This window comes from Rhodamnia argentea, chromosome 5 (genome assembly GCF_020921035.1).
Source record: "Rhodamnia argentea isolate NSW1041297 chromosome 5, ASM2092103v1, whole genome shotgun sequence".
In the NCBI taxonomy this organism is placed as follows: Eukaryota; Viridiplantae; Streptophyta; class Magnoliopsida; order Myrtales; family Myrtaceae; genus Rhodamnia; species Rhodamnia argentea.
Window position 1 is genome coordinate 7,829,867 of NC_063154.1, and position 22,265 is coordinate 7,852,131.

The 22,265-nt window shown below is 41.0% G+C and overlaps 3 protein-coding genes across 8 annotated transcripts; 1 reads left to right on the plus strand and 2 right to left on the minus strand.

The window, feature by feature from the left end:
• Positions 1-538: 538 nt before the first annotated feature.
• LOC115740042 (repressor of RNA polymerase III transcription MAF1 homolog) lies at positions 539-4,981 on the minus strand. The gene is made up of 11 exons (XM_030673402.2): positions 4,796-4,981; positions 3,467-3,540; positions 3,313-3,383; positions 3,176-3,225; positions 2,371-2,444; positions 2,222-2,284; positions 1,784-1,871; positions 1,289-1,351; positions 1,138-1,217; positions 979-1,050; positions 539-901 (listed from the first exon to the last, which is right to left on the minus strand). Exons 2-11 carry the CDS (start codon positions 3,496-3,498, stop codon positions 820-822), a joined length of 675 nt encoding a protein of 224 aa, XP_030529262.1. The 5' UTR covers positions 3,499-3,540; positions 4,796-4,981; the 3' UTR covers positions 539-819.
• Positions 4,982-8,696: 3,715 nt separating this feature from the next.
• Positions 8,697-11,968, minus strand: LOC115740040. Of its 6 annotated transcripts, none has more exons than XM_048278917.1 (9): positions 11,775-11,968; positions 10,640-10,991; positions 10,360-10,431; positions 10,178-10,245; positions 9,912-10,062; positions 9,644-9,752; positions 9,468-9,557; positions 9,283-9,328; positions 8,697-9,249 (listed from the first exon to the last, which is right to left on the minus strand). In XM_048278917.1, the coding sequence occupies exons 2-9, from the start codon at positions 10,892-10,894 to the stop codon at positions 9,153-9,155; spliced, it is 888 nt and encodes a 295-aa protein (XP_048134874.1). In that variant the 5' UTR covers positions 10,895-10,991; positions 11,775-11,968; the 3' UTR covers positions 8,697-9,152. The 6 variants fall into 6 exon arrangements, with proteins under 6 accessions (XP_048134874.1, XP_048134873.1, XP_048134871.1 ...); XM_048278918.1 differs by having other exon boundaries at positions 9,211-9,249; positions 9,644-9,724; XM_048278916.1 differs by having other exon boundaries at positions 8,698-9,328; positions 10,640-10,988.
• A 6,478-nt stretch (positions 11,969-18,446) lies between these two features.
• Positions 18,447-19,540, plus strand: LOC115739963 (putative fasciclin-like arabinogalactan protein 20). Its single transcript, XM_030673282.2, has one exon. It carries the CDS (start codon positions 18,529-18,531, stop codon positions 19,507-19,509), a length of 981 nt encoding a protein of 326 aa, XP_030529142.1. The 5' UTR covers positions 18,447-18,528; the 3' UTR covers positions 19,510-19,540.
• Positions 19,541-22,265: the final 2,725 nt, after the last annotated feature.

The window sequence follows — 22,265 nt, forward strand, 5'->3', positions numbered from 1 at the left end:
TGATGATGGAGTTAGGCAGATTTAAAAAAGCTGTAAATTATGAAACCCCAGAATGTCGAATTCAATGATGGCCAACTTTAAGGGAGCAAATGATTGGAGGAGACTATATACTTATCAGGCTTTCAACTTTACAGCATTTCCCCATATTTTTTTCGTAATTAATTAGATTCAGATTGTGTACACAAATCGAAAGCGGCACCAAAATATATGCAGAATTCGTGTGGCAAGTGACCTTAAGTTCCATACACGGGAGGACCGGAGGAAAATTTAGTATGACAGACTAGATCTATTCTCAATGAGGGCTCACAGAGTACAATTGGTTCTGTCAAATTTTAGGTAACTCCATATAGGTAACTACCGAAAAGTCTGTCCGGCTCAGAAGAAGGTATTTTCAATGAGATTCGCAAAATCACATACCGACATAACATCGCCCATCCTTTTTAATGCAGCTAAAAAAACCCAAAATTAGACCCGACACTCGTCGACCAAAAGCACATTTCAGAAACCACCATGGTGATGTTCCATGACAGAATCCGAATATAGAAGAGTAAAGGGAGTCATGCCCTCCAGAATCTTGCTTTTATCCTTGTTCGGCCAAAGCCGCTCAATAAGTCTGGGCATGGTCCTCCAGTCTTCAAGCATTACAACTTTTTACACGCATGAAACCCATTGAAATGACATTAGCAACTGCACACTGAAAAGCTAAATTAGCTAGACCTACTATTGAGTTCTCCGAATACAGCTTCACACGAGACATGTACAGCTGGAAGTCTAAAAGTCTATTCTGGACAGTATACACATGACAACTAAGCGATGTATTTACATGTCCATGTCGTCGAAGATTTCCTCGTCCTCACCATAGCCTAATTCATTTGGAAGCAGTCCCTCCACCACCAAGTTACTGCCAAAGCGATAATGGTGAACATATAAGTTTCATCAAGAGAAGGAATGAGACGAGTAAAATGAAACTTGACCCACCTTAAGCAGCAAAATCGGAAGCTAACAATGCGCTTTAGTTTCCGGTTATAGAAGAAGAAACTGAAAGACCATCTGAAGGAGCCCAAAAAAGTGAGTTAATGATTAACATCAGAATGGAAACCACTTGCACAAGTGAGGCGATGATGAGCAGACAATTACATTGCTCCTCTCTCTGAAAATGGATCTGCATCTGAATTGGGATTATAGCTGTATATTTCGCATTCGGATAGCTTAACAACCTGCACGGCTATGAGTTAGGAGAAAAAACACTTGCTGATGGAACATGCAGTTATATTCTTGTAAAGGTCACCTCATCCATAGCCTCTTTTAAGGTTTCAAGAAGGGAACCATCACCATTTGCCTCAATCCATTCCTGGAAATTAATAGCTAAACAATTAAACTTCATCGATGTCAAATATGAGCAATAAAAGGTGGAAATAGTATACTTTGTGGAATAAAAAAGATTATGGAATAAGCAGGAGAACTCAGAAGGGTAAAGAACCTTAAACCAAGTTTCTCCTCCTCATTCATAGCTATGTAGATAGAAAAAACAGAACCCCTCGACATTAAAGGAGATCCTCTGCTCTCACCAGTAGCGATAAACAATAACAGCAGCAATGACAGTAATTAGCAACTACAACCAACTACATGTAAATAGCACATTTAGAGAAGACTTAATGAAATAAAGGGGAAAAGAAAGAGGATGGAATGATAGGTCACACCACACATTTGTATGTCAAATTGATAAAAACCAACATTGATGTATTCAGATACGAGTGAACCAAGATTATTCACAAGGAATTACCTTGGATGCTTCAAACATGTACGTATCAAAGATCTGCTTAAAACTGTCCCAGCTTTCCTCAGTAAAGAACTGATGAGCTTTCACCACACTGGAAAACCAACAGACAGGTAATCCTGATACCATTGCTAGAACATGAATTGCTACAATGTATATCCCGATAAAGACTTTGCTTAGTCATAAGTTATAAAATGTCATCGGGTCACAAGTTGATTGTGAGAGAAGCAACTATCAGCTTGGGAAATGGAGAGACTTGAACTCTCAGCTCCTCCTAGAGCAACAGTTCTCTGAACTGTCTGTCAACCTTTGACAACACTCCCAACATGATCAAGAAAGGATTATACAACGGGTTGCCATGTCGCCTAGTCAGCTGACGAAGACATTACCCATAATCCTTCCTTCTATTCCAGTAACAAAGTAGAAACGAACATACAGATGTACCTGAAGTCGTAATCCGGATACATGTGAGACAGTGTAAGAACCAGATAGATCAATGTCTTTCGGCTGCATTGACCATAAGCAAAAACCCAGTCAAACAAACATAACAAGTGAAAACCCCACATATGTGAAGCCAAGTAACTCTTTTGCACCTGGATCTGCTCAACAAGTGATCGACCGGTGAAGAAGAGTCAGTGTCTGAAGATCTTCCGAGATAATCAAGAATCTGACATTGAGTAGCAAAAACTTTGAAGGAAAGAGACATCGTAAATCGCAATCAAGCACGACACATGCATTCGAAATACCAATGGCCTTTGTCCACATAAAGAGAGACAAGGGATATGGGTTTAAGAGCGACTACGTAGAGGCCCAATCCAACACAACGAACCAAAAGCACAGAAAAGAATACTAGAATGGTGATAACCAGTCCACTAATACAGGACCTGAATCTCTTAATGTGTTTTTTAGCATTCTTTTAATCATTATCAATGAAATGTGGGAAGTACACAGCATTGAGAATAGAAATTATTCTGTTGGGATCGCAGGAATGAGATTATAACATCTTGAACACACTAAAATGGGACTAACAATATCTGTCATCCAATATATTTCTACAATATTTAATGTTATACTAGTAACAATGATCAGCGAATATAAACATTTCTCATCAAAAGGTTGTTTACTATAATCTTCTCAGCAGCAATTACATGAACTTTCACCATGCACACTGTTTAATCCACTGCATCTGGATTAGAAAACAATCGGAACATAATGTGATAACAAGCCCAGACAGCAACATAGAAACTCAACTGTTAATTAAATTGAAATCGATCCCATCTGTATGTCAAATGTTACACGGGAGGAGACGAGAAAGGGTATACAACCAACAAAGCACCCTTTCAACAACTATGAAGTTTTATTTACATTAAACGACATGTTAAATTGTCCTTGATTTACCTCATGCTCCAAACTGAGGGAGAGTTTTTTATCTGTTCCTGTATGCTTGCCTATAAGGAACAGCGTGGAGCCCATAGTCAACAATACAAAATGAAGTAAACCGAAAAAAAGGAAGGAAAAATGAAAATCATACGTACAGGAGTAAGCTTCAAGGCACCCTTTAATGGTACATTCACCAAGACTCAAATGATCCAAGAAATCATTTATTCTGCAATATTTCGATTAGGAAGCTTCACTTTAACCGTTCCAGAAAAGCTGCTGAGATTCTGAAAAGACTACCTACGAGATTACCGTTCCAGAGGGGTGTATTCTAGGAACTTCATTGTGCAGGTAGTATGATGAGTTCAGCAGCCTTCTCAGAGGTCCTGTCAAGCAAATAAAGGGTAGAAATAAAATAAAATAAAAATTAGCCAAGAATTTATTTGTATGTGGTTACAGCTCAATGTTACTCTTCTATATAAATTCCAGAAGAGAAAATAAGGAATAAATGACAGCACACATGACAAAACTGATTCCTAGCCAACTAGAAGGAGGAGACAAAGCACAACGATTCTCCTATCCAAATGGAAGGAGGAGATCAAACAATCCTCACGGAGATATTAGCTCTCCATTATGTCAGAATCAGATTTGCTCATTTCATGCAAGATATTCCCGATAATCAATATTATCACCTCGAATACATGCACATCAAGCAATCAATACCCTCATTTTAGTGGAAACAGTAAAGCAGGCAGCAATTACCATGATTTTTTTTTTGGGTCCAACAATTACCCTGATGAAAAGGGGAAATTAGCATCCAAGTTGCTCCTTCCAATCTAATAATGATATATTAGGCGTTCACCAACATTTCACTAAACAGGTTAAGTATAGTTTACATCAATCATTCGACTACTAAAACATAGGTGTCCTCTCCGAAAATCTCCCAATTGCTGATTGATAAAAATATCTCCTTCTCTCTTCAGCTCTAGACTTGTAGGTTTTATTCAACCTGCGGGTGCAGTCATCTTTTTATAGCTCTCTGGGTGACTTAAAACTCAACCATAAGTACGTTTCGGCGCCTAGAGGACACAGTAGCAATGATTTTAACTCTGGTACTTAAATCAAGAAGCCCAAATGAGTGCCAACGCATAGCGAATATCTTTCTACTAGGTAAGTCAGGGTCTGCAACGCTTAAAGTGCAAGGACACAGCATGCACAAGTTCCTGTCTCCTGTAAGAAGAAAACATCGCAAAAGATCGATGCTCGGTACCACTGAAACTCGACACAACAGCTCTAGACATCTCCTCCGTTACATTCATCATCAAGCCACAAGAACAATTCAATGCCGTCTAGCAATCTAAGCCGAGTCCCCCTCGGCTCAACCCCTAGCCCATTTCTAGCACTGTCCCACAGAGCCTCCCACCAAAAAACCACAGCAACGCGCCATGACTCCACACACAAGTCGGGTGACCCAACCCAACTAAAAACCTAACGAGGCGAAGGAGAACAGCGAATTCCGCCAGAGACCGTGACGGAAAGACAGGAAATGGCGACCGGCGGTGCAGACGACTCGCCAACAAACAGATCGGGAGACAGCAGAACAGAGGGCAAGGGGGAATGGAGATCGAAGATCGAACGTACCTCGAGGATCGGGTCGACGAGATGGAATTGTCGAGACGAAGGTGGAATTATACAGAAGGAGGGATCCACAAGCTTTTTCTTGCTTCGGTGTTGGTGTGGGCGTCGGAGGGTGAATCGGAGCATCGAGGAAGGAAACCTAATTGGAATATTCTCAACCGTAGCCCCCTCTGGCCCTGAGTCTGATTAATGATTGATCAACCCCTTTGGCTGGGTCGGGTGGGTGCTTCGTGGAAATGGAGTCGGGGCAGGTTTTCGGATCGGATCAACAGGGACGGACGGTTCAGTTCAATAGAGGGCTAAGCATAATCTAAGTAGCACCGATCCCGACACCGACACCGACACCGACACCGACACCGATACGCGACACGCCGATACGTCATTTCTCAAAAATAGAAAAATCCGACACATCGGGGACACGTTATATTAAATATTTTTTTAAATATAAAATAAATAAATAAAGCCAACATAGGTATTATATGCACCGATTTTAATCGTAGATGGCGAGCTTTCACTTACGTCAACAATTCAACGAACTCAAGAATTGTAAAAAATAGAAAGATATCATATTCTGGAAAACTCAAAAGCATGGCACCATAAAAGGATACCAAACGAGATTAGAAGGTTTTATCTTTCATAAAAGATCCGAAAGTTAGCATTGCCGAGTAGTTAAGGCTAAATTTTTAGAAGATGGGTCGGTCCCACAACTCGGAGAGAAGGAAAGGGAAAAGCGACGACGGGAGTCGCAATTCTACAATATCTAGAGTTCCAAAGTCCAAACTGTCGTTATTAAGTTTTTTCTCTTTTTTAATGAACTTCACAAGTTCGACACCTTGGACTCGGGTGTCGGTAGAGTGTCGGCCCCATTGACCAAGTGTCGAAATGTCGATACGCGGTCAACGAGACCGACACGGGTGTCGGGAGTTGTCGGACGGGTGTCGGTGTCGGACACGGTGTCGGACACGACACTCTCACTTAGGAGGAGTGTCGGTGCTACATAGAGCATAATAGATCGGGAAAAATCGTCGGATTGAACCATTCGATTCGGTTTTCGATTTTATTAAATTGGAATCGGTTAAAATCGGCTCGGTGGGACTAGGTTACGGTCGATCCAGTGGGGAACCGACCTAATTAATATTTTTTTTTAAAAAAATTCTAAATATAAACTTAAACTTAAACCTAAACCTAAAATGCTTAAGGTGCTTAGTATGATGTATATGTTTAGCGACAACGCTATGCAATTAACTAGAGGTAGTCTACTGAATATATTGTTAACGAGAAAAATTTAATCATAAATCGCAAAAAAAAAAAAAAATGTAATCGGTCCATGATCGAACCGGACCAATCGATCTAGTTCTCGATTCTTCAAACTGGGAATTGGTCATTCCGATCTGGTTCTCCATTCCAGGATGAGACCGAACCGAATCGAAAACCGCTCATCTCTAATTTAATATAAGCGAATTCCGGCACGTGGTAATATAGCAAGATAAATTTTGGAATCCATTTTTTCCATGAAAAAACTTAAGGCGAATTTCGCCAATCGGTTTTTGTATACCTAATATTTCCTTTTTCAAAAGGATCTTGTTGATGAATACCCTGATTAGGTATGCTTAATAAGCTAATTCTTTTTCATTTCCGATACACTAGTTATACTTTATAGACACCTAATTTTTTACTTAGGGTTTGATCAAAATTAATCGAAAATATTGTTTCTTTAAAATTTTGCTCGAAAGGTATAATTGAGCTGTGCTAATTCATGAGCATACCGTCGATACCCAATTTGCCTAAATTAGATGTTAGATCTTTAGATATTGCATCTCTCGATCACAACCATCCGATTGCGAGGTGATGGAAATTATACACACTTTGACCCGCTCAATTAAATCCGACTTAAAAGTACAAATCAAAATCTCGACACGATAAGAATCACGGCGATTACATGCATGTTAAGGAAGAAAATAACATAACTTTTCACCACAACCGTTGGTGGGGATGAGCATGGATCCAGGATAGAATCGGGAACTGGAGAATCGAACTGTCGGTTCCCGACCCGGTTCTAGGTTTTGACGAAGCTAGGGTCCGGTTCTGGGTTCCGTTTTTCTAGGAGCCGCAGAAAACCCTCGCGATAACAAACCCTAACAAGATGTTGATTCTTGAGTACACTAAGAAAAAGTGAGGTTTCTGCTACTCTTGCAGAGGCCGTTCCTCAAGAAGCGAACCTCCATGGCTCAATCCAGCGTTCCAGGTCCATGCCAGGGACTCTCCACGCCGGTCTTGAAAGAGCTGCGATAACTTTTGGCATTCTGTCTAGGATTTGGCACAATGTGCTTTTACCTCGTGAGGAACACCACTGTTTAGCGTTGGGTATGGAGACCTTGTGCCAGGCAGCATTCTGGCGAAACTACTTGCTTGTGCTTTTTGTCTTCTCGGGGATGGCTCTCTCTTGTTGGCCTAATTCTGAGCAAAGCGGCAGATCACCTTGTAGAGAAGTCAGGAAATCCTGCTGGTCAAAGCGCTGCATTTCCGTAACAAAGTGGGCCCAATTGAAATGATAAAGGAAGTTGCTAGCATGAAAGTACTGTCAGTTATTTCTAACCATATGATCTTCTAATTAATGAGTATTTTATGCAAAACACACGGTAACGGTGTATGGAACTACGGTTGAAATTGTACCGTCCTTGCTAGCATGAAAGTACTGTCGGTTATCTCTGACTATATGATCTCCCAATTAATGAGTGTTTTATGTAAAACACGCGATAACGGCGTATGGAACTACGGTCGAAATTGTACCGTCATTGACAGATCTGTCAAGAAAGTATTTTCCAATGCTAAAAGCGCCCATAATGGTTCTCAAGCTCATTCCTTTTATGAGGTAAGAGGTAGATATGGACCTATTCATCATGCTGAGATAGATATCGAGCTGTTCTTTTTTGTATTTTTGGAAAGGTGGGGTTGTTTCAAATGATATGGAGCTGTTCAATTGGAGCATTTTGTCTATGCACTCCTTTAGTTTCTTTTGATGCTTGTTCCTGGCAGATCCTTTTGTAGCAGACTCTCCTTTTAACGAAGCTTGATTATTATTCATTTTATTTTACGTGTTCATCTTTTATGATGATTTGTTCCCATTAAAAGATGATATATTTTCATTTTTATTGTTGTGCTCACTCTCATTTTGCTTAACTAAATATGAAAAAAGAAAAAAAAAAACAAAGAACAAATTGAAATTGGCAGGTTCTCGAATACCTTGTAACCGGACCTTAGAACATATGACAGGCTAAGTTCCTGGTTACCAAAAATGAAGAACCTGTTCTAGTAGTAAGGTTCCACCTAGAACTTGTAAGAAACCTGAAGTCACTCATTCCTAAGTGGCTAAACCAACCTACTAGTCCGGTACCGCGCCAGCACCTCACTGGCATGGGGGCGGCTCGAATATCGACTGCACAAGGTTGGATTAGCAAGGAAGGGAATTCATGCCCTTTCAAAGTGACCGCTCAGCCTTTACGCAAGGGCTGCTTTTCATTTGCCAATGTAAATGATTATAAACTTCTCTCTTTCAATCACATTCTCTCATACTATCGACGCTACTCATCTTGATCTTAACTTAAACTGGAATTCGGGAGAGATTCGTGTTCGAATATCCCAGCGATCTCGGGAGAATACGAGTCGAAGTTTGCACCACGATGAGTTAAGGGTTTTGAACCTCTCTAAACCGAATTATCATAGCTGTTATGCTCAAATTAGGCTAGAAATATCAATGAAATTAGTCATTATTTCTGCTGGCTTAAAAGTTAGGCTTTTTCATGAATAAATAAGCCATCACAATGCCTAAATTACCTTTTCAAAATCAGAAAAAAAAAATGTGACCCTTTTTTCTGCTGACTATATGGCATGGGGCAGTTCCGTTGCCGGACGTAACTGGTGAGGTCTCGGCCAACGTGATCGAGTACTGGGAGAAGCACACAGGCTGGTCAATCTCGACTCGCCGACTACTTTTCCATAGCATGGTTAGTATGGAAACTGGTTTTAACAACCTTGGTTATAAGTCAAAAGGAACTGATTTTCTGTTCCCTTCTCTCTAGGATTATATGTCTAGGCTAGAGAGTTTATGGTTTACACCAGATTTCATGTATACATGTGTATATATATACAATGTGATATTTTCCTTTCGAGCTGTACAAATTCTCCAGGATGAAATAAAGTTAGCAGAAAATGACCTGTACTGTATCACTTAGAAGGCTAAAACAGCACAGCATTTTCAAGGTGCGGCCTCTTCCATCTACTATCACCTGATGTGAGCGAAGAGTTATTCAATAATTTCCAGACGCCTCTTTTCAATTCCTTTCTGTCCTTTCCTTCCTGTTCACTTACTGCAAAGAAGAAACTGCTTGGCGCCTTTCTGGACCATCGAAATCCCGACCCTCGAGGTTGTGGGGGGGGGGACGAAATTCAGTTGGCACGCGTGGCGTGAGGCGGAGGCTGCTGGGTAGAACTCTCGATCTCTTCGTCTGATGAAGCAAACGACGAACTTGGCGACACCTGCGGATTGCTCCCCGAGATTAGTAACTTCCTAAACTATCCGGTCGCCTATCAATAAGCACTCGTGCCCAGCGAAAGAAACGAAGCACAATGTATCGAGCTTGGGGAACATCAGCAGCATTAAGGACGTGTCCTGTACCTGTTGACGCCGGTGGCGCTGGACGGCAGTTAGCACCCTTATTATGATGTAAATTGGCAGGACAATCCCCACGGTCCGTAAAGAAAGCAACTGTCTCGCAAAGAATTCATACATTAGCCGCAGAGTCTTGTCACTGCAAAGCTAAGAATATTTGTGCTAGTTTTCTTCAGACTTACCATTAATAATGACAATGAGTATTCGCCAGTGCCACTCAGCAAGACCGGAAGAGCGTGCCTTAAGATCAGAAGAACCATGAACTGCATCAAAGTGTGGTAGGTTTAGTATCTGAAAAATCCTGGAACTATCCAATGAAGGAACAGTGTATCTCAATGCGAACTTATAACCGGGTGTATGCCAGAGATGGGCATTTTCAGGTGGTAACATGCGTATGCAATTGTGTTTTCGGAGTGGTGGAGGATATAGAGAGAGAGAGAGAGAGATTACAATGCAAGCCACGGAACGGCAGCACATTAAGCTTCTTGATACCGAGTGTGAGTGCTCGCTATATGCCGGATCAGAGAAACTTCGATCAGGTGAAACCATCGTTATAAACCGCGGCCCGTTCAAGTCTCCCCGGTATACCTCCCAGTTTCCCCTAAAACCACAGAGAAAAATAAAGAACATGATGAAATTGGAGCAATCACAACAACCAATTTTCTTCAGCAACCTGATAAGAGAGCTTAAACTAGATAGATTTGCCGTTAGATTACCGGAAGTTCATTGGAACCCGACCAAACTGAAATAGCGGCGGCGGGGCTATGTAACCAGGCTTGAATTGCTGAAATGCAGAAAAACCACCCGAGCAATGTGACATAGAGTTAGAGTTTGAGCTAAGGACTGATGTATGTTGAAAGCAATCAGGCATGATGAAAGAAAAGGAAAGACATTTCACCTGGTGACAGATCTCGCACAAAGTGTTACCCTTCTCATTGCACCACCTCTGGACACATCTCCGGTGAGCGTACTGGAGGATTCAAGAAAGAGGAAAGAAGGACGAAAAAGAATACGGTCAGAGGACGAAAACTATCCGGCGAAACCATACAAACGGAAGACAGAATTGGCTGGCTAAGAGTTTTGGATATGAAAAATCTGGCTACAGGACACAGATCATCTGATGCGGCAGGACAAGCATGGCACCGACGATAAACGCAGAAAGGATGACTCAGACTGACCTTCAAGCTGCCGCAACAAGAGCACGGTGTCTCCATGTTTCTGTCATCGTCTTCATCCTGGCATATGCGGCACTCGACCAATTGCCCCATAGAAGATACGTTGCCCAAGTCAACCCTGTGCGAGGTGTTCTCAGCTGGTTTCAAGTCGGAAGCCGGCTCCATAGCTTCGAGATACCGGTTCCGGCTCTCGATTGCAGCTCCCAAGGTGGACTCGGTGAGCAAGCGATCCACCAACAACACGAAGTGATCCCCCATTCACTTCAACCAACAGATAACTTGCTTCCTTCGCAAGAAACTCGTATTAACGATGGCCAAACCAACTCAATCCGATACCCTCTCTTTTAGCAAGCTTCTGAAACAGAAGACCAATCAACTGCTACCATGAGAATGACTAATAAGTAGCAACAGCAAGGCCAAGGAGACATCCTAAGAGAAAACGATGGAAACCAATCGCAGAGACAAAGGGGTCGCAACAAAACATCGAATTGACACTGACTTCCTAAATCGATATAGAGCTAAAGAAAAGCTGTGCTCTTGAAATTAACGTGCTGAAGGTAAAGGGCAATCACAGAAAGGAAGACTATCAACAGAAGACAAATTGCCTACGTACATAATATCAACAAATGAGTTCAGAAATGGATTAGGATGCACGAGAGTCATATCACGAGGATCAGAAAACAGAAGGCTACCAACTTTACACCGCAAAATTGAAATGATCAAACGAGAACGGGGATGAGGAGGAATTAAATGTAAAAGATAGCATCCTCCTCTGAAAGCAAAACAAAAAAGACGTCCTTGACGGTACCGAACTACCGAACAAAACGAACAACCGAGTGAAAGGCGATGTTCTCAAAAGACATCATTTTTTTAGCTACGTACAAAAGCGGGGGACAGAGAGAGAGAAACAGAGCACCTGGTGTCAGAGAAACCAAGGAGAGAACAAAGTATGGGGGGAAAGGGAAAGAGACCCAGATGCCAAAACAAGAAAAGCTAAAAACTTGTTCCTCCTTTCTGCAATCAATTCAAAAGCCTTGAATGACGAATATTGAATAGCTTTTGGCTTATGAAAAGGGGAAAAAAAGGATTCCAGGGGAAAAAGGAAGGAAGGAAGCGAAAAAGGGAAGAAGAGACTTACAAGAAGGGCATGGAATATCTTCAAGCTTAGACAAAACAGAGTGTCTCTCCCTGAATGGAAATCTCTCTCTAGTTTCTTTCTCCTTCGAAGCAAAGAGGAAGAGGGAATGGAGTGTTGTGAATGACTTGAAGACATGGGAACGCGTGAACAAGCTAAAAATAATTATAGAGAGGAAACCAGAGAGAGAGAGAGAGAGAGAGAGAGAGAGGGAGAGGGGCCAAAAGCTTGTGGATTAAAATAAACAGGGACAAGAATCGAGTCGCTTTCTCAGCTCAAACGACTCTCTTTCTTTCAGGGGTCGCGTTACGAGTTAGTTTACAGTTGAAAAAATCAAAAGACAAAAAGAGGCAAGAGATTCCAACGGTAAAGGCAAAAAAAACTACCTGCGATCCACCCGAATTCAATGCCCCCCTTCGCCTTGCCGTTTTGACCGCCCATTTTTAGCTCGCCTATGCAATCTCCTCTTTCCTTTTTTCCGAGGTTTTTTATGGAAAGTTGCTATACCGACAATATTATCGGATATTTCTGATCGCATAATCTCTCAATCAATTAATGTTTTATGCAAAACACGCAATGATGGTACGTTAATCTATAATTGAGATTGTACTGTCACCGATAATACCGTCAGAAAAACATTTCCCGTTTTCTTTCCCATGTTCTCCCCTTTTCTCGTATTAATCTATTTTCACTTTCCTTTATCTTTTGCTGAATTTTCATTCTTTTCTGTCCAAAATATGTTGAAAAGGATTTCAAATTCGACGATTCTTGCATTTGTAGACATGATCGCATATGATACACGAGATTAATTTACGTCTTTCTTGCGAGAGTATATCCCAGTTCCCTTTTTTCGCTCTTTTTTCTCCTGTTAATTTTCCATATATTATGTGATCACCCGTTGATTAGCGAGGTTGTTTAGCAGCAAAATGAATTTATCAATGAAGGGTTTTGGAATGGATGAGGCCTTCCCCTGTTTATAACTTGGCTTGTACTACTACTCACACGAACAAAGCGCGGGTTCTTGCGTTTTGGACTCATCTATTGCGTTGAACCGAAAGCAATTGAACTCCACGAATGCAAGCTAAAGATTTAGATAATGCTACTCCTCCACAAATATATATAATTGAAATTAATATAAATGTATATGTATTTATATACCATATTAAATTCTTGCTAAGCTATCATTAGAGATTATGGAAATTTGCATGAGATCACACTTTGGATTCTCCAATTGACACGTGTGGTCTCAATGTAAAGCAAGCGGGGAGGAGCCAAAATGTCATCTGGGGATTTCGTCATTTCAGGGGTCATTGAAGTATGAAGGTCAACGGGTTTGTAATTAATCCCACAATACATGGTCCACATAAGTATGGGATTAAGGATCATCTTCATCATGACCCTCGTTTTGTTTACTTACGTAAATGTCGCAAGTCTCTTACTTAAAGTAGCAATTTTGGAAGCATGACATTTTTTGAGCTGTCCATTTGTCATCTACATAACGAGAAGGATTAATCAATCGGTGGATCAACAATTTTAAGCGGAAAACAAGCTTTGGTTCCGTTATTGACTAGGTAAAGGAGTGCATGGACGGTTGTTTCGAATTTCTAGCATTATAGATGTTGGGTTAAAGTTTTATATCCTAGCAACATAGTCAATTGATATGTAAATAGTTGTCATTTTAATTGTGTCATTTGACATGAGGAAGGAAAGAAGTTTCGGATGATGCTTGTGATTTTCCCATTTAGATTCGGCTACCATTACCGGGAATTTTCCAAGATAAAAAGTCTTTAATTGATTTGATTGGGATCGACAATATTAGATACCTCAAAACTACGTATAAATAGCTAAGATTACTCGAAAGTTGGAGCCTATGGCACTTGTGCCAATTCATTCTCACACCTTTTAATTATGCCAATTAAATACTAAAATTTTTTCACGTTTCATCAATAGAGTCCTTCCGGTCAATTTTGGTTAAAAAAAAATCACTAATGTGGATATCGGCCGTCGTACGTAGCATAGTCGACACTAGTGTGGATATTTTTAAAAAGGAAATACTTCCCTGACAGTTTTACAGTACTATCATTTATTTCTGATTGTACATCCACGCACCATTACCGCTTGTTTTGCATAAAACACTCATTAATTAAAAAATCGTGTGATCAGAAATAATGATAGTACTATTAAACTGTCAGGCTAGCAACTTCTTTTTTAAAATATACTTTTAAAATTTTTTCATTAAATTTTTGTTTACTTTTTTAATAGAGCGCTAGCGCGGGTTGTTAGCCGACCCTCCTCGACATTGGGCGAGGGCACGAGGCCTTTGCTAAATTTGAGCCGGGGGAGGGCGCTGCGTATGAGCGAGGCCGCAATGCCCAGATCTAGCTAGGGCGTGGTGGCCCTCATCGGCGTTGCGTCAAAAAAAAAAGAGAGGGTATTTAAAACATTTTTAAAAACTTGAAATATTATAAATAAAAAATTCCACGTTAACGATTTCCAACTAGATGAACTCAATCGAAAAAAAACGTAAAAAGGTTTAGAACTCAATTGGCACAATTGAAAAGTTTATAATTGAATTGGTCCAAATGCGAAATATTTATTACCTTTTCGATAACTTTCCCATCAAACATATGCTGTGAAGTAATACTATTTCTCTTTAGTGGGATGAAACTTTAATTAATGAGGAAGGTAGACCCCTTTGACTATGCTCATAGCGACCATTTCTAGATGGTCGTAGGTCGGAGATGGGTTTGGTTGACCCGATTTGGTGGCAATCTCATCCATCCTCTTCTCAGCATACCTCAGGTTTGCGTATCGAAATAGAACACCATCTCTCTGATTGAATTGCTTCGTGGTTGACACTTGACAATAACATTAGGGAAAGAAATTGCACGCATGATCTCATGCAAAATCATTTAATTGGTTTGGTTGGCAGCCGTGCCAAAAAGCAAACAAACCCTCAATCCCTCCTTCATCTCATGCTTGAAATAAAAGGAAAATTATCCAAAAAAATCTTAAATTTATTTCGATTGTATCAATTCAGTCCTAAATTTTTTGTATTCGTGTCAATTCGGTCCTTACGACCAATTTTGATCGAAAATCGCTAATCTAGCATGACGGGCACTTACATGACTAATTTTTAATAGTATTTTAATATTTTTTGAATTTTGAATTTTTATTTTGCTTTTTCTTGTTTTCTTTGTCTTTCTTCTTCTTTTCTTCGTCTCCCTTTAGCCGGTCCCCAAGGCAAGAGAAAAGAAAAAAAGAAAAATAATTAAAAATAATTAAAAATTGACCACATCGGTGCCGGTCGCATCACATCAATAATTTCCTGTCAAAATTGGCCAAAAAGACTAAATTGACACAAATACAAATAATTTAGGATTGAATTGGCACAATTATAATAAATTTAAAACTTTTTTTTTGGTTAATTTTCCACTCGAAAAGAGGTTATGGAAGCCATCGCCGCCCTTCAATTTCAATGCAATTATTTACTCTAGAGGACGATCGTGTACGTGCTTCCGAAAAAGTGGTGGACGGTGTGGTTGACCTACCACATTAGCCGGATGTTGACTTGCTTAGCCGAAAAATATAGTAAGACATAATCAACCTAAAGCATGCCCCCAAGGTTATTATCATTAGGGTTTTGGAATTTTTAGGGTTTCTTTGCGAGGTTTTGCACGTGTTGGACATGGCGGCTATTGGTCTCCTCGGACAGTTACGGTGCTGAGTGGTTAAATCACGTGATGGGGTTCGAGTTTAGCTTTTAGGGTATGTTATTAGAGTTTGCTTCTCGGAGATTTGTTTGTTTTAAGTTAATAAGTAGATTATAATTAAAACTACGCAACTTGGTAGAGAACCGGACAAAGACGTTGCTTCTTCTCGTGGGTTTCGATATCAATGGTGCGAAACCATTGGAGAGGAGTTGGTAACCCTAATGTTCTCGTACTTGAGATTTCCAGTCGTGGAATTAGGTTTTCCCCTCTTTTGTTTCGTTAACGAAACCAGTCGCCTGAAGCTGAATGACTGCGTTAGCTTCTATCTGCATATTAAATTGAGGCGTCTATTCTGTAGCTTCAACTGCTTTAATAGTTTGCTCAAGGTTTTAAGGACCTTTGGAAGGAAAATTTTCCGAAAGGTCCTAAGCTTATTGTGCAGCGGCCAATCCAATACTAAAACTTTCGATTCTGTCAATCAAGTCCTTTCAACTAATTTTGGCCGAAAACTGCCGACGTGGAGGTCCGGTCAAGACCGACCACATCCTATGTGGCGTGACCCGCGCCGATGTGGATGATTTCTTAATTTTTGAAAAAAAAAAATACAAAGCTTTATTTATTTTTTCCTTGTTTTCGTCATAAGGCCGGTGAAGTCGCTAGCCACTAGCCGAGGGCCAGTGCTAGGCAAAATTAGCCGGAAGGATACATTGATAACTCGTTAAAAGGTTTAGGTCGAAATTGACAAATCCTCAAAAAGTTTAGTATTACGTGGCACAATTAAAAGGTTTAAGATTAAATTGGCCGCCGTAAAAGGTGTTTATCACTTCCTGGACAATTTTTCCAACCTTTGGATAACGAGTCCCCGAACTGTAAATAAAGTAAACAATTGCAATAAAAAATTCACTCGAATTTACATGGTAATTTACTTTTGTGACAAAGTCCATAAGAAAATGTAATGACATATATCCCTAGTAGGAATGCTATGAAGACGGGTGCATTTGTTTTGCAGAAAATGAAACATTTGAAAAAAAATTTCCCCAGAACGATTGCTTGCATCATTTACAAAGACGAATGAACGAAAAAAAGTATTTCCCTTGTCAATGAAAATATTAAAATATAAATTATTGACAATAATGAATATAAGTTTCATTTACTAATTATTTCAAGCGATACAAACAATCATTTTTAAAAAATATATATTTATCAAATCATTCATTTTTTTTCGAAATAAATGGAAAAAGCAACATCTGCGTTGTCTATTGCAAAGGTCCACGGATTGTCAAGCCCATGATCAGGTTTTTGTCGGAACTTTGTCTCTAAACTTTAGCATTACGTCGATTGAACTACGTAGCCACAGGGGTTCATCAAATACAGCAACGTGCCATCATCGATTTGCTCCTTATTACATGAGCTTGATGTAGCTACGGCGGAGTTTTAAGGAAACACTAGGACAGGACCGAGAAGAAAGGGGGAGAATAACGAGGGATGAAGAGATGTTGTTGTGGAGATGCATTGAATTGGATGTCTATTGTCTCGAGCTCAAGAATAGAGCTGTCAATATTGGCCTTTCGACCCAACTCAAATTCGATCTGATCCACCTGTTTGAGACCTATAATTCGAGGGTTTACATAAAAAAGGATACGTGGAAGTTTCCTCCTTAGAGGAAAAAGCCTTCGCTCTTGCTTGAGCGCTTGATGGAGGTTGAGCCCATGAGGGAAAAGGCCACGATCTTCAATGTCTTCCCGATGCTTCTTTCTCGTTCATGGACTCTTCTTGAAAAGGACAAAGTTACTTGACTTCATCAATTCCCACCATCTATGCTTGCTAATTGAGGCCAGTAATTTTTTTTTTTTATCCTCTTGGGTGGTTTAAAGTTTAAACCACAGTATAATAGATAAAATTGGGACCTGATAAATCAATGAGAAGGTTATTACGTAGCCGATTTGCGGGTAACATAATTTGATACCTCAAATGATGGATGAGACATTCAGTCTTATTACAATCTTCAATCATGAGATGGTAAAAAGAATCATGCCATACAAACATGTACAATTAATAGGTTGGATATAATGTTGTACGACATGTCGACGTGACGTGGATACATCGTCTGATATCACTGCCTTAATTAGTGCCTTAAATGACCTCTAGGAAGTAAGCGGTTGAGCATAAAATTTTGGATGAAGTGGATTTTATATTATGAGTTATGATATTTCACACTCGTAATTGTCATTGCGATTTTTAATTGAAATACTCTTCTTTTTCAGCCCCAAAACATATCCATATTGCCCCGAAAAAATATTCTAGAGCACTCAAGAAACCTCATACCCTTAGAAGCTTCGAGGCTCGGCCGGTCATCTTGGCAACTCTCTCGGCCCATAGTGCCATGAAAACCTTTGGGTCGTGACAAATACCTTAGAGATCTCCAGTGAGTTGTGGCAGTTGACCTTTGATGTTCATCGGTGAGAACAACGACGATGGGCATTGACCTCTGGATGGTTGCCGATGGAGACAACCTTCGATCTCTAGAAAACAAAGGGCTAATCAAAACGATCCCTCACGGTAGGGATAACATCGTTGACGGCATCCTCCGGTAGAGCTCGACATCTATCGAGGACACGCGATAAGAGTCCCGATGTGGCGGCATTTGGGCAGCACCTATCTATGGTTGAAACTCGGAAGAGAGATTTAGTTTTAATTGTAAAGCATTTGGAGGATGAGGTGCATAGCCATTCTCCGCTGCTGTACATGTATATTATTTCTTAATCACTGAATAATAAACAAAAAAGATGCACAGAATCTGCTTCTGTTCTGATTAAGAAGAAAAGAAAATGCTAGAAGGGCTTTTGCGTCAATTCCGATCTACGCCGGACATTCCCACTTCCCGCCAAAATTATCCCCAGGCTTAGATAACGGTTAACGACCTTCTCAGCGAAACACAAACAGAAGAAAAGAAACGTCTTTCCCTCTCTCTCTCTATCTCTGTGCCACGACTTCAAGCAAGAGCCTTTTCGAAAAAGAAAAACTCCATTTTCAGAGCTCCAAGAATGGCGGCTCTAGTCTCCGCCGTGGCCCTCGTGCTCCTCTCTCTCCTTCCTCCGTGCTCTCCGCTCCCTCTCGAGTCCCTCAGAGAAGCCACCCATGTTCTCTCGAACTCGGGCTTTGTCTCCATGTCCTTAACTCTCAATCTCATCTCCAAAACACTCATTTCCCCTCAAGTCCCCTCCCTCACCATCTTCTCTCCCTCGGATGATTCCTTCGCACGGTTCGGCCAGCCGCCGCTGTCTCTTCTCCGACTCCACTTCTCGCCCCACGCGCTCTCTCTCGATACCTTGAGGTCGCTTCCTCGTGGGGCCACGATCTCCACCATGAACGCCAATCATTCTCTGATGGTCACCACCTCGCCGTCTGATTATCAGGTTGAGATAAACGGCGTCAAGATTGTCGGCTCGCCGGTGTTCAACGACGGGAATTTGGTGGTCTTTGGGATTGAGATGTTCTTCGATCCAGAGTTCCAAACTTCGGCTCCGGTTCAGAGTCCAATCCCTGGCCTTGAATGTGTAGCGCCCAGATACGGCGGTTTGGAGAATCTTTCGGCTGGGAATATGTTTGCTGAGGCTTGTGGGGCAATGAGATCAAAAGGCTACTCTGTGATGGCTTCTTTTCTTGGTTTGCAATTGATGAAACTGAAGGGTGATAATCAGACGTTGACGGTTTTCGCTCCGTCGGATGAATCGATGGTGAATCGCACAGGGAGTTTCAGTGAGTACCCTTCAATCTTTCTGCGGCATGTCGTTCCGTGCAAGCTTTTGGCCAGTGATCTACTGGAGTTCAACAATGGGACACAGTTACATACTCATCTGGAGGGATTTGTTATCGAGGTCATGAGAATTGGCGACGCTTTGATGCTCAACGGAGTTCCGATGACTCCGCCAGACATTTACACAAGCGAGTGGCTCAGCGTCCATGGCATTCTTGATGTCATCGCAGCAAGAGACGGGACAGCCTGCGATGGAAGTTTCAACTGAAAGTGGCAGAGTATAGTGATGAATCTTCTGTTTCAATCCTCTTCTTTTCCTTTCGCTTTCGGAGATGAGTCTCTTTTATAATGATCCCACAGCAGTTCATGCCTATTCACTAGTCATCGTTTAGCAGTCCTCAAAACCTATACAGATAATAGCTCACGTGTGCGATTTTCTTCACTGTCGGTCCATAATTGCTCTGGCTCCATTGATGTTTGTCCGCATCTGATTATGAACTAGAAAACGTTCTGTAGGTTGTGATGAATGGCTAGTCCGTCAGATTCAGACTTCTAGATTGAATCAAATAGATTGGAGTGATCTCCAAATCTCCATATTTCTTCACTACATGCAAGATATGATGTCTGTGGTTTCAGTTTCCTCCACATGACCACCATCTTTTCATCTCGGAATGCCGCACTTCTACGTCTATTTATTTGCGGTCGTAGTAAAGCAGCAGCCTTTATCGGCAAGTTCAAGGTCAGTTGCATTTCTCTAAGACCGCATATTTCCAAAGGCACTTGCTCATGGAGGTTCTTCTGTGCATCGTGAGTATGCATACCCATCAGCAGAGCACCCGAGGCTTCTCAAACCCAATTCTACACCCAAATTCATCCTAGCCAGTGCATAGCAGCCCAGTGAGCAAAACCTGTTGAGTTTGGTCACGTTCTCGGTCTGCGATCAGCATTCATTCTAACCAAAACTTATTCGACTTACCGAAACACATCCAGACTCTGACAAGGTCTTTTTCCGCCATCTGTTTCTTGATGCTCTCTTGTTCCATCGATCGACCCTCCATCGCTGTTCAATGTAATCCTGTCACCACCTGGGTTCTTCCTCTTCTTTTCTTCATCAGCTTGAGTTGCTCCTTTCTTGCTGTTACATGCTTCGCTCGAACCAAGACCTGAAATTTGAAGAATTGTTCTAGAGCTACGTCTAACTCTCTACATTGCCGCTTTTTGGAAGATGTCCTCGCGTCTTCCTTTCCAAAGATACCAGCATGAAGACGCTATTTTCGTAGTGTTCCTATTGTTCTCTTTCCGAATTCTGAAATTTCGAGCAATCAAGTATTGGTATTGGATTGGGGTGACAAAGGACGAGGTGACGTTGTTTGACAAATGGTCGCTGTCAAAGACCGGATCAAATGTCTCCCGTAAGAGAACGTTCATTTTCAAACATGTTTTTCACAAGAGAAGGTTCATTTTCAGTGAACAGTTTATAACCAAATCGCATTTCAAAACTCTCTTGCCCAATACTCAAACAACAGTTATTCAACCAAAGCATTCTTCAGCACGTTCTTTCTGTATTTTCCCTTCCCTGTTTCGCTCTCTTTGTCAGAGACACGAAGGACATGAACAGGGCGGGTCCATTCAGCAAGTCCCATGTGAGGCCCGGTCCGCTAATGTGACGGCCCTGCTAAGCCGTATAAGCTGTACAGACAGCAACCGGAAGGTTACAGCCAGATGAATAAACAGGACAGCTGAGAGGAGTAGTAATTGCTGTTATCTTGGCGACCTGATGAGTGAATAAAGGAACCAAAGTAGCAATAGAACCCCACAAGATATCAAATTCCCAAGTGTAAACCAGTTTCGTTAGACGATGCTCTGCTGCAGCTGATCTTTCACATTATGCAAATGCAAAAAGAGCTGGTGAGAGGAGGATCACTTCTGAATACCTGGCTCTAACAGGAAGTCTAGGATCAACGGAATACCTTCAAGTCCCTTTAAATGCCGACCAACAATGGCGCACATCTACAACAGTTTTTAAGTCCACAATCGATTGAATCATACTTAAAAAGGGCGTGCACCATTGCTTCCACATATTAATGATTCAAGATGGCAAAAAATCGATTCCCACTGCTTGATTTCCTCCATCATTTGAAAATGTCGAATTATGCACATAGTACATCACTTAGCAATCCAGAGAAGGAGCAAGATAATGATCTCCCTCATTTGATGGCAGCATTCTCAATTGCTCAAAACACTTCCTGAGAAAGCACGTATACCTCTCAACCGGTTGAGAGTGCACTAGATATCCACTTAAGCACAGATGACCTCGATAACACAGCGAAACCACAAACCAACAAAAGCACAAGCGTGTCATCTTACAATTGTCCTAAGATTTTAGACAAAGCTTGGATCCTAAACAACACACTGGTTCGCAATATGACGTGATTTACACATCAGATAGATTAGGCTATTCACACGAAAGAAAATATCCGAACAAAGAAGAATGTAGGACTCGTACATATAAACAGCCGATTTATTCCAACATATACTGTCAACCATCAATAGACCAAAAAAACTATCAACTAAAACTAAAGGGCAATTTAGTTGAATAGGAGAAAAATTGAAGAAATCCAGATCAAGGAAATAAAGCAGAACTTATACTAAAAAGAGCATGTTTCAGGTATAAAAAAGTTTGTCAAACAGCATTCCTAAGAAAGCCATCCCACCCCCTCCCCCCCTCCCCCCCAACCAAACCCAAATAATAAAAAAAACAAAACAAAAAACTCCACCCAACAGTAAAATTTGAGTGCACTCCTGCCACATATTGTGCTTCCTAACATCCTATTGGAAGAAAAAACAGACATAAAAGAAACTTGCCTTCCAATACTTACTGGGAATAGCTAGTAATGGAAAAAAACACATTCAACCCGCACAAATTTCAATTCCCCAGTGCAGATACTTGGCACAGATTGTTAGCAGGCAATCAGTGAAGATGTCACTCTATAGTAACAAGAAATAAGACATCACCACTAAACT

Bases quoted from the DNA above. Each gene is read 5' to 3' on its own strand.
- LOC115740042 (XM_030673402.2), bottom strand. From the start codon at position 3,498: ATGAAGTTCCTAGAATACACCCCTCTGGAACG. The intron at 2,445-3,175 runs GTAAATCAAGGA...ACTCAATGTCAG, and splicing joins CCCTCAGTTTGGAGCATGAG to ATTCTTGATTATCTCGGAAG. The intron at 1,218-1,288 runs GTGACCTTTACA...ATAGCCGTGCAG, and splicing joins TAAAAGAGGCTATGGATGAG to GTTGTTAAGCTATCCGAATG.
- LOC115739963 (XM_030673282.2), top strand. From the start codon at position 18,529: ATGGCGGCTCTAGTCTCCGCCGTGGCCCTCGTGCTCCTCTCTCTCCTT.
- LOC115740040 (XM_048278916.1), bottom strand. From the start codon at position 10,894: ATGGGGGATCACTTCGTGTTGTTGGTGGATCGCTTGCTCACCGAGTCC. The intron at 10,246-10,359 runs GTGAAATGTCTT...TCTGCATTTCAG, and splicing joins TGTGCGAGATCTGTCACCAG to CAATTCAAGCCTGGTTACAT. The intron at 10,063-10,177 runs GTAATCTAACGG...CTGTGGTTTTAG, and splicing joins CGGGTTCCAATGAACTTCCG to GGGAAACTGGGAGGTATACC.